This window comes from Scardinius erythrophthalmus, assembly GCF_964197995.2.
Source record: "Scardinius erythrophthalmus genome assembly, chromosome: 7".
NCBI lineage: Eukaryota > Metazoa > Chordata > Actinopteri > Cypriniformes > Leuciscidae > Scardinius > Scardinius erythrophthalmus.
The window spans coordinates 32,587,784-32,600,370 of record NC_138227.1 but is presented as its reverse complement, the minus strand read 5'-3'; the positions used below and the strand labels follow the sequence as shown (position 1 = coordinate 32,600,370).

Sequence of the window (12,587 nt, the reverse complement as noted above, 5' to 3'; positions counted from 1 at the left end):
TTTTGTAGGCCAGTCATTTTTGACCGGAAACACAACAAGTGTAACAAGGTGATAATGGAAGCTTCCAAAAGTTCACTTGAACAATTTATTTGTTTAATTATTGATGTAGCAGTACAGAAATATTTCTTTTCATTTTAAGACTTTTCTTTGTTTTATTTAGCTTGACACAAATATTAATATAAAATCTTAAAATATGTATTAAATAAGCTATTATAACATGATGTCCAGCCAAGGAAAATGGACATCTTCGCCCTTATTTAAATATTCTTAAAAATTTGCTTGGATTTAATTGTTTTATTTGTGCTAAAGCAATGAAACCTGCCAAATTGTACAGACATCATTGTTGGCCAGGCTGTCATATAACAAAGTTAAGAACACATGCAAAAACAAGAGAGAGAGACAGCCAACTAAATATCAATAACTGATTATGTTGTAGTCAATGTATGCTTTTTGCAGGAAGATTTTTGTGTTTATATCTGCATTTGTTTTATTGCATAAGAAATAACCTGTAGCTGTAGTTTGCTTTTTTTGCCAAATAATTTTGTCAGATAAATACTTTAACCACGTTAGTATTTTGTACATTCCTCATATTTTCCTCTTTGATGGTTTAATTAATAAAACTTGTAGGATCATTAAAAACAAAAATCCCCTACAGACATCACTTTTGGCCACCACTGTAAATACATTATATAATAATAAATGCCACAGCACTCAGCGTGGGGTGAGAGAGGAAACCAGCTTGTGCCTGACAAACACAACATCCGTATTTAAGTCCCCTTTGAACTCCCACTGAATCCTCATATGCAGAGCTAATGATAATAAATCAGGAAAGCTCTTCAGACAGCTGTGGTAAATGTTCTTGTGTTGTATTATTTTTATGCTCTAATGTACTTGGTTGGATTTGTAAAACTGATTCGCAAAGTATTTCAGTTACTTTAAGTTATTTAAGTTATTCTGTTTAAACTGAAATTCTTACATTGCACTTTTAAGTTAAATTCAGGAATGTTCTGTAAATATTCAATTTTCTTGTTAGTTAATTCTTGTTAGTTTAGTTTATTTTTTTGTCATAGTGTGCATTATGCTTACAAAGAACTCATATCTGGTTTGCATATATATATATATATATATATATATATATATATGTGTGTGTGTGTGTGTGTGTGTGTGTGTGTGTGTGTGTGTGTGTGTGTGTGTGTTTGTGTGTGTGTGTGTGTGTGTGTGTGTGTGTGTGTGTGTGTGTGTGTGTGTGTGTGTGTGTGTGGTGTGTAGTTTTTTTTATAGTCTCATATTTTGTTGTATGTTGTCTTGCACTGTTCATTGAGTCTCAGAGAAACATGTACTGGATGTGCTGAAAATAAAGCTCTTTTGAATTTAGAAACCTCTGACAAAGTTGATGTTTTATTGGTAACACTTCAGAATAATGCTCCGTCATTAATAAGTATGCAGAAAGTAATGCAGGACTAATGAGTAGTACTACATTAACACTTCAGCTACTACTATTAACTAATATAGAAACAAGCTCAACTTATAAGTAAATTATATCAATAATTACTTCATGGGAATTGGCATCATTAAAAACTTATAGGTAATTTTGACACTAAGTATTTATTACTAAGTAATTACTAATCACAATATTAATGTGTCTGAGACATTAGCAACTGTCTTTTTTGACTCTCAATGTTATAAAATACATCACTAATTACTCAAGTGTTAGGGGAGACTGGGGACAGTTGCAACACTTTTTGCATTTCTCTCAGTTACTCAGAGACTATTTGGACTAGACAAACCAAATTTGTAGCCAGATGTTGCAACTGACCCCAAACCAGGGGACAGTTGCAACACAACCATGGGACGGTTGCAACATGTTAAAAATACCTTCAATTTCACTAATTAACTTTAGTTTTTTGTCTCAATGAGCATAGAATTCTGAAAATATTATCTGTTTTAGGCCTACTATAATATAGTGTTATTTATTTATACAATAATATTATTGTAGCCTAGCTATATTTATCAAATAACAGTTATTGAGTTTTGTTTGTTTATACATAGGCCTACATAGATTCAGTGTGCAGGGGCCTGTTTCAGAAAGGAGGTTAAGTGAAAACTCTGAGTATGTTAACCCTGAAGTGAGGGAAACTCTGGGTTTTCTGTTTCAGAATGGGAGGTATGTCAAACCTGAGAAAGCAGAGTAAGTCAAGCCTGTTTCTGAAAGAGAGGTAACTTATACTCAGAGTCAGTTACCATGGTAACTTACTCTGTGAACCTAACCTGGTCGGGAGCAGGTAAGAGATAAGAATACCCGTTTATACTTAGATTTAAACTTAGATTTTATAGGCTACTCCACATAAAAATTTGAAAAAATCTGAATGTGTAGATTGTTTGATGTGTAGACACATAATATGGGATCAAATTCCCGCCAAATATATAGCGGTCACGTATAAAAAAATAATAAGCGTGAATCAAAAATTTAAAAACACATGTAAAAATATATTGCACAAACTAAAAAAAAAAAAGCAAAATGATCAGAATAGCAAACAACGTGGTCACGGATCAAAATATAATAAGCGTGAATCAAGAAATAACAAGCATGAATAAAAACTTTAAGCACATTAAAAGTTATTTTGCACAAAACTTAAACTTATGGTCATGCTTTCTTAAAAAGTATGTTTTCCTTGGTTTTATTACTGTGTGCTTTGTGCTTTCTTGCATTTTCTGCTCATATTTTACTCTTTTGTACACTTGTGCTGTTTTTCTCTTCGCTCTTCTTTCTATGTTCTGCGCTTGCTTTCCCAAATGTTGCAGTTCGAGTTTCATGTAAATTAGGGCGGGCTTAAGCGTCACCATTGGTCCACTAGTTCTAGATTGACAGCTACTCCTCTAGCCAATCAATCGAAGAGGGGAGTTGACGTCACACCAATGCGACTCGTGGCTACTGATGCTTATGTTGGAGTACAAGCTGTTTATGTTTGTACAATTTCTTCAATCCCATTATAATATACTAAAATGTTATTTTTCTAATACTTTTATATACTATTAAATTTCTTATTTGTGCTTTGTTATGTGCATTTATTAAATTAATTATTTTCGCTTGGCATACCAGCGTGATTACATCACCGCACACTTCAGTGGGTGGTGCGCACCCGTGATGCACTTCATTCTGAGTAAATATAACAACAAAGAAGCACTGCTGCGCTCTTTTATTTAATTTTTCTTTAATCCTAATACTCCTTTTCAGGAGTGCTACACTTATACAGGGGAAGACGGCAGTTCAATTTAACTTTACAAAGACTTAAGCAGTAAAGCTATCTGAACTCTGGACATAAATAATTAAATTGATCTTTTTTGAGATACATGAGAATGTTAATGTGCACTCTTGTAATTGGTGTTAACAATATTACTTGGCTCATGATGTCAATATGCTAAGGCTGCTGTAAGTAAAACATCCTGCAGTTATGAAACGCTACAATTCGTTGCAAAAACTAAAACGGCCATTGTCTGAAGACTTTAGGACTTTGACCTGTCATCACTACGCATTGCCTACCTTTTTTATTAACCTCGCCAAATTTGACATTGAAAATGATTGTGTTACAGAGAAGATGAAACCAGTTGAATTTAATACAGTGATTTATTACAAACTTGTGTTTACTTACATAGCTACATAATTGCATATTACTTTAGGATTAATGTTTTAAATATAGCTTAAAATTTGAATACAGCAACATCTCCATCAACGATAGGTAACGTTGTTTCTAGAGTGCCGCTGTCCTGCAGAGTTTAGCGTCAACTCCGATTAAAAACCTAAATATCCTAAAGACGATGATTAGCTGGTTCAGGTGTGTTTGATTAGGGTTGGAGGAGCTAAACTCAGCACCCAGGACCGACATTACACATCCTTGTTATTGATTAAATATGAAAGTAAAACGGCCAGTAGGTGGTGGGAAGTTACTGCTCGGAGAGGATCGACGCTCGCGGTGCCAGGTCTCAGATCATCAGACAGGCATAACTGTAATAGGTCGTCGTTAGGATGACGAATTTAACGATACCATATTGCCAGGTATACGTATATACCGGCAACAGGTTGAGTTGCAGGCACACATGAAGTTTAAAGGTGTCCTGCCACGGAAAAATGTTTGCCAACTGAGTTGATGGTCGTCTTCCCCTGTGTAAGTAAGCATCAGTAGCCACGAGTCGCATTGGTGTGACGTCAACTCCCCTCTTCGATTGATTGGTTAGAGGAGTAGCTGTCAATCTAGAACTAGTGGACCAATGGTGACGCTTAAGCCCTTCCTAATTTTCATGAAACTCGAACTGCAACATTTGGGAAAGCAAGCGCAGAACATAGAAAGAAGAGCGAAGAGAAAAACAGCACAAGCGTACAAAAGAGTAAAATATGAGCAGAAAATGCAAGAAAGCACAAAGCACAGAGTAATATAACCAAGGAAAACATACTTTTTAAGAAAGCATGACCATAAGTTTAAGTTTTGTGCAAAATAACTTTTAATGTGTTTAAAGTTTTTATTCATGCTTGTTATTTCTTGATTCACGCTTATTATATTTTGATCCGTGACCACGTTGTTTGCTATTCTGATCATTTTGCATTTTTTTTTCAGTTTGTGCAATATATTTTTACATGTGTTTTTAAATTTTTGATTCACGCTTATTATTTTTTTATACGTGACCGCTATATATTTGGCGGGAATTTGATCCATACTAATAATATTAACATTACCTCTGTAGGCCTCTCTGTGGCAGCAGAAACTCTTTATCCCCATCGTCCTGTGGAGATAAGCTTTGGTTGAGTACACTTTATAACACTATTTGTCATCATTTCTGGTGTATTGAGTGGCTACTTACAACTGTCTGGGGTTCTGTTGGGACAGGAGGCTCCAAAAGACCAACAAAAAACCCAACCCAAAGTAAAATAAATGGAAATATCAAAAATAGCCTATATAAGAAATTACACATATGTAAACCTCTTACATTTTATGAAGGCCCTTGGCTCTTCGGGAGTGACTGGCTCTGAAGTCCCTCCAGGAATTCCCTCAGCCAAAAATGCTGCTGCACTGCTAGAAACGGGATGCTATTTAGTTATTCAATATGTCAAATATTTGTAAAGTCAGGTAGCCTACACCCATGATATCCTCAAGCCTTACCTGAGTGAATTATGTTTTTATATTTAATTTTAAGATATTAAAGCCTCTTGGGGTACAACTGTAAAAAGTTTGAGAACCACTGGGACTGGGTTAAGGAATAGAACAAAATAAACATCAATATAATTTATTATTATAGAATTTATAATATACAATAGTAAAGCCAACGATTCAGTCAAACATAAGTCAGCTCTCTAGGCTACAACGTTAAGTTAACATTAAATAAAGCTATGAAACTTCACTTTGCCCTCAGCTAAAACGTTTTGCCAGGGAACAAATTATAGATTAATGATACAAATAAAATAAATAAATCGCCCGTTAGATATACACAAGACGATTTATATCTCATGTTAAACCACTAGACTAGAGACATCCGAGCCAGCGGTAAGTCAGCAGCACTAGCCGAGGAAAGGCTGTTCTCGGCGGGGTACGAGCGCCGAGCGTCCGATTGCCTGGTTCTCACAACTCCGAAAACGTCAGATCAAATTTTCAAATAGGCGCTATCTTTATAAATAAACCAAAGATTTGATCTTTAAACAACTACATTCTCGCCTGAAATACTCTTAAAACTACATTTCATGACACAATTATTACAGTATTTTTAAATTACGCGGGGTTTCTCCTCTGCTATTGACGCTTGCTGGTTGGTGTGAGATGCATTCTGGGATACCTGGCTGTCTCAAGTTCGCACAAGTCACCTTTCGATGCATCCTCGGTAAAAGAGGCGGGTCAAGAACACATCCGGGGATTTGAACTGGACTTGGCTAGATGTGAACTTTGAATTGGAACAGTACTAGGGCAGCGACTGATGACGTTTCACAAGTCCACAAGAACACAAGTACAGACAAGAACGCATATTGAGAAACGGCTTCAGAGTCAGTCAACTCAGAGTTGATTGAACGAACTAATTTCTTGGTGGGGGGAGGGTCTAACTGTGCATGTTCAGTATGAGTGTCATCACTCTAGCTTGTTTCTGATTGGAGAAAAATTACATCTTGCAACTGTCCCCGGTCTTCCCCTACTTAGTGACTAAGCTACTAGTGATCTGGTGATCTGTCACGGTGTGGTGCAGGAAGAAGAAGAAGACGAAGAAAGCTCCAATGCAAACTTTTACTTACAATTGAATTCCAACAGATACAGACAGGCAGAATGATCACACACACTGAATAGGACTGAGAACGGACAATGACAGACTGAACAGAAAGGAACTAAATACAAACACTAACAGAAACCAGGTGACATACTGTAGATGATGATGGTGATGATGATGATGATGATGATGATGATGATGAACTAACACAGGTGACACAGATGTACTGATAAAGGTTGCCAAGGAAACACAAGAGTGGCGGGAAAACAGAACGAAGGAAGACATGTGACTATGAACATAAACACTGACACGCGACAGGTCCAGATCACTATCTTTAGTTGGAACTCAGCACTATTTCTGAATAACTAAAGCACTTTAAGAACAAAATAATTGGTCCAATTTAGCAGAGTTTAAGTATACTAATTTAGTATACTAAAAGTGAAATTGCAGGGTATTTATATTAAATATACAAATATGTAAATGTATTTGTAGTATACTTAACATAAAATAATTGTATTCATTAGGATAGTTCTTGAAGATTGTCTTTTTTTAATCAGAACATGGTTATAGAATGCATCACTAATTACTCAAATGTTACCTAGCCACTCTTCAAGAACTACTAGTGATCTGGACCTTTATTTTAAAGTGAAAACATATGTTTAAAGTGTTTAAAGATGTCCAGATCACTAGTAGTTCCTGTATAGTGACTAGGTAACACTTGAGTAATTAGTGATGCATTTTATGATATTCAGAGTAAAAATTATGGTGGATTATGTCTCAGACACACAATAATGTTCTTTATGATTTGTCAGTTAATTAATAGTTATTAATGAGGCTAATCTCATTAAGTAATTATTGATTACCTAATAAGGACCTATCTCCTAAATTTTAGATTACTTACTGAATAGTTGAGCTTGTTTCTATACTGCAGTAGTCAATAGTAGTAGCTGAAGTGTTAATGCAGTATTACTCATTAGTGTTGCATTACTTCCTAGTTACTTATTAATGACGGACCATTATTCTAAAGTGTTAACATTTAATGACAGGCACATGGTAACTTCATAGACTCTAATCAGCATTAGGTTATGTTGATGCACTGGGAGGAGGAATCTGTTTGTGTACAGATATATATCAGTGGAGGAAGTTCCTGCAATGCTGATCAAGTGTCCACCCACGAGACAGACTGAGTGATTCTGTTAGTTCCTGTCTCAGAGTCAACGCCTCCTTCCTCTCAAATATCATGTGAGGCTCTTCTCTCCAACATGATCATTCTCTGTCATGATTCAAGCTGACTCAACACTTCAAGTAAGTTTCTTTTATTATGGTAAAAGTTACCATTAATTATTAATATATTAAAGTTATTTTGAGTGTTTTACAATTCAGAGATGTCTGAATGCAAATTGCACCATATTCAGGCTGACGACATTCAAAATTCAAAGTCCTTCTGATTAAAATCTAAAATGAAAATTCGGTCATGCTTAATGTTGTAACCCATATGACTTTAGTTTGTTCTTTCTTTCCGTGGAGGACAAAAGGAGATGTTAGACAACAATGTTTAGTGACTGACAGCATCATTGACCATTCACTTCTAATGCATCTTTTTCTCGTTCAATGAAAGCGAATGGTCTCTTGTGGTTCTGTATAGCTTCTCCTTTGGTGTCAAGTCAAGTCACCTTTATTTCTATAATGCTTTATATAATACAGATCAATTCAAAGCAGCTAACATTAATAAAATTAAAATGATTAAATGATGCAAACAGTTCATTTCAGCTGTACAGCAGCTCTAAGTGCTTTGGTTAGTTTCATTAAAGATCATCAATTATTAAAGCAGTTCTGCAGAAAAACAGTGACATCATCGTCCAGTTCAGTTCATTTCTTATCCAATCGTGTCCGTGATCTTATTTATTAATCAACTATGACAAAATGATGAGGGAAATACATTTTTTGGTGTTTGTACTTTACAAATTGTGTACTTTAAATCTTAAAAGTATATAGTGGTCAACATTTGAAGTGTATCAAAACCTTTCATCAAAGTTATACATGTCTTAGGAGAACTTAGGAGAAGTATATGTATGACTACTAAATTAAATAAAAAGCAAGAAAGTGACTGTGTTTCTAAGCACACTTTTAACAATTGCATTTTGTAATCATTTTACTATTATAAAGTTATTTCTGGACATCAGCAAAAAGGCCTATAGAAGTTGTTTAAAACATTGCCATTGTCATTCAACTAAAAAAAGTTCTTTCATTTTCCATTTTAGTAATGGACAACATCAACAACACACAGACGGAACAGAGAAACATCACGGATGTCAGCAGTGTTTTCACAAAGCAGGTTCTGCCTGTGTTATACTCCATCATCTTCGCTTGTGCCTTCATTCTCAATGGACTTGCCGCTTGGATCTTCTTCAGGCTTCCCAGCTCCTCAGCATTAGTTGTTTATCTAAAAAACATGGTGTTGGCAGACATTCTGATGCTGTTTACCTACCCGTGGCGTGTGGCCAGTGACCTCAGTAGCGGTGACTTGCGGTTGAGGCTGATAGTCTGCCGCTACACAGCTGTGCTTTTCTACCTCAGCATGTACACAGGAATAACCTTTATGAGCCTCATCAGCTTGGAGCGCTACTTCAAGATCGTCCGCAGCACCTCCAATGTGTCTTCCTTCCTGCAGCGCGTTTCGGTAGCGAGAGCTCTCGCGCTGCTATCTTGGGCCGTCATGATGTTTTTCATGCTGCCGAACACCATATTAACCAACCAACCAATGCCTAAAGAATTTAACTGCATGGCCCTGAAAAGTGAGCTGGGTCAGCGCTGGCACGAAATTTCAGCCCACTTCAACGTTGGAGTCTTCTGGGTGGCGTTCATGCTGATGGTGTTTTGCTACACCTCCATCGCCTGTCACGTGTACCGCTCTTACAAACGGGTGCAAAGGAACAGCAGTGAGGCAAGACGACGGTCAAATCGAAGCATATTCAGCTTGCTGGCCGTGTTTATCTTCTGTTTTGTGCCCTACCACGTTTGTCGCGTTCCCTACACACTTAGCCAAAGAACCGTGGCTGGTTTTAACGATTACAACCGCTTCATTCTCTTCCAGATGAAAGAAGCTACGCAATTTCTGTCCGCCCTTAACGTCTGTCTGGATCCCGTCATTTACTTCCTAATGTGCAGGACATTCAGAGAGTCTCTTTTGCAGACTTTGTGTAACACTTCTGTAAAGCGAGACACCAGGAGGCCTTCAATAGGTACTGGGCTGAGTGTCAGTAATCTGTAAGAGGAAGAGCAACGGAATGGAAAATGCCATTTTCAAGATGTAAAAGCAGATTTTACATTTTAAAACCACATATCTTGCTATGGTTTCCTTGCATGAAAAAATGCAGAATGAGAAGGCAAAATGAAAGAAGTGTCACACCAAAGTGGGGGTTTCCAGAAAACCAGTATCCAACCACAGCTCTCAAAATCATACTGAAATAAGCTAATTCTTAATGGCAAGGTATAAATAAAATTTACTCACCCTCATGTCATTTGAAATCTGATCTTAAAATAAATGCTTCATATTGATGTTACAGAAGAGCAATTTTAGGCTTTGTGAAGAACCTTTCAGTGAACAGTTCTTTTTTTTTTCTTTTTTTTTTTCTTAGTGTGAAGAACTTTTAATAATCTGAAGAACCCTTTTCAACCTTTTGAGTAATGGAAAGTTTTTATAGGTGTCAAAGGTTCTTCATGGAACCATATATGGCAAAAAAAAATTTATTTAAGTGTGTACTTCTGTGAAATATAAATGGTGAAATTTTGAAGAATATCCCAGACAATCTTTCCCATACAATCAAAGTGAATGAGACTAGGGGCCCTGTTTTAAAGATCTAAGTGCATGGTCTAAAGCTTAGGGTGTCCGAAGGGTTGTCCCTATTCTCTTAATGAGTAATGGGTGTGTTTTTGGGTGTGTTTTTGAAGTGTTAATGTATGGGTGTGTTTTTGGCTTTACGTGCAATTAACCAATCAGAGTCTGACATGATGGAATTTGTGAGCGGAAAAACAGAACGCTTCTCCAGAGAGGAAACAGATCTGCTCGTGCGCGAGGTTAAAGCACTCAAGCAGACCATCTACGGGACAAGCCGGATTCCACCAAATCTGTATATACACATTAATAATCTTTTACATTGTAATTCTGTAATTCATTGAATTATTTTTTTTTATATTTGGCATGTTTGTGTGCTGCTGCGTATAATAAGCAGAGTGTACGCACATTATGGACCCGACTATAGGCGCACATTACTAACGCACTCTTTAAATAACAAAAAATATTGCGCCATTGACTTTAGACCAGGTTTCTGTTGGTCAATGGCACAGTCTCTTTCAGTTGCCTCAAAATAGAGCGTTGTTGCCTCAACGCGCCAACAATGTGCCTGAACAAACCTCGTTTTCAGACCAGCACGCCCATGGGCGAACAAAAGGGCGCAAATGCATTTGCTATTTAAACAACGTGGCGCAGGACGTGAAAATGCTAACTGCATCGGGCTGAAACTAGCAAAAAACACTTGAGTCGTGTCTGGTGCTGCATTGCGCCGGGTGTATGACAGGGCTCTTGGAGTGTCAAGAACCAAAAAAGACAAAAAAGCAACATTAATATTATTTTAAGTCTTCTAGTCATACAATTGCTTTGTGTGAAGAACAGTCAAAAATGTAAGTCTTTAATCATGGAAAATCTTGCCCTTCCTGCTGCAGCATGCAGTGCTCAAATTAAATATGTTCTAATCATGTGGTGATGCCATCATCATAGCACATTTGACATGATGATCCATGGTCACATGAATTTTCTAATTTATTTCACAGGCAGAAATTAGGGTGAATTCCAATTTTCATTACATGGAAAAGTTCTGATGAAATAAATCTTGGAGACTTCTTCTTTTGTGTTCCACAGAAGATGTATGTATGTACAATAAATAAATTCTAACTTAAAACATTTGACCATCATGAATGTACTCATGATAGTTTTCTAAAAAAGTGTTTTACTAAGGCTATATATGGTGCAGGTCAACCCAATCACTGTATTTCGCCATGTTGAAATAACGTGACCTGCGTGTTTCACTAAACATTTCAGAGAATCTTCACGCTCACTGGCTGCTTCAATAGTGCTAAACAGTGTTGCTTCATGGCGGAGGAGCGAAAATTAAATAATGAAACACACTCACGCTTTACCAGTGGAAACAACGGGAGAATCAGGCCAAAGATGCAGAAAAGGTCAGAAGACAGTCAAATCCAAAACAAGTGTAAACATTGGTATGGCACACACGGTGGAAAGATTTGACGATGGAGAAAATCCTGAGTTGTGAGTTTTTTTGTTTTGTTTTTTATGGTAAGGGAATTATTGTGTAGACACTAGTAGTGTACGTAACACCTGTACGTAAATGTGGTTATCATCCCAAAAAAAGATATTGTGAATGTAGCCTTTAGCAACTTTGATTAATGGTGATGCGTCATTAAAGAAATGGGGGTAATACTAGCCTATTGGGAAAGAATGTTACACTTCATTAAAAATTGGTAGCTTCTTTAGCTCAGTGAGTTTCGTTAAAGTTGCATGTTTCATGTACATACTGTAAAAAAATATGTTCTCAGTGTGGAATTTAGCTTTCGACTGGAAATGGATTCTGTACACTATTTTTCTTTTATGTACATAATAAGAAAATAGAAAGTCTACAATGTAGTAATGACGTAGATCTAGCGCAGATAACCACATTTTTACTCAAACAAAAATGTGTTACTTTCATCCCTAGCAACCCCTTGTCACAACTCTGGTTGTTAAGCACACACACGACAAATAAAATTATGTCAATCCAAACAGGAGAAACAACCAAGACGTAGACATAAATGATACCAGACAAACTAAAGGAGAGGATAGAGGATAATTAATCACACCTGAACTGAATAAGAACCAAATCAGTAACTATGACAACAGAAAAGGGTGAAGGCAGGGAGAAACGGTGCAAATGAAAACAAAGTTCAAAACTGAAGAACAACAAAAATTATTGCAGCAATTAAATGCAGAAATTGCCTGGGTAAAATCAAATGGATGTGTTATTCAAACATTTGTTCCTGTGTTTACTAGATGTATTTGCTCACTGTGTGCTCATACTATGGCCACAATATGAGCTCATCCAAGCTAGAAATTGTATTGTTCTATGAATGTTTTGAGAGCATTATGTTATGTTCTTGTAATGGTTTCTGAAGCTAATTTAATTTTTGTTACCAGAATGTTCTCCTAAAAGGTAGGATAACACTCTCTAAAAATATTTAGTGATAACATACATTATCCCCTAACATTCTTATAAAGTTTTAACCGGAAATGTCCC

General features: G+C 36.4%; 1 protein-coding gene across 1 annotated transcript; it reads left to right on the top strand.

The window, feature by feature from the left end:
• The first annotated feature begins 7,484 nt into the window (after nt 1-7,484).
• On the top strand, nt 7,485-11,194 carry LOC308693094 (P2Y purinoceptor 14). The gene is made up of 2 exons (XM_081369820.1): nt 7,485-7,545; nt 8,502-11,194. The coding sequence occupies exon 2, from the start codon at nt 8,504-8,506 to the stop codon at nt 9,509-9,511; it is 1,008 nt and encodes a 335-aa protein (XP_081225946.1). The 5' UTR covers nt 7,485-7,545; nt 8,502-8,503; the 3' UTR covers nt 9,512-11,194.
• Nucleotides 11,195-12,587: the final 1,393 nt, after the last annotated feature.

Coding starts and splice junctions, on each gene's coding strand:
- LOC308693094 (XM_081369820.1), top strand. CDS start 8,504: ATGGACAACATCAACAACACACAGACGGAACAGAGAAACATCACGGAT.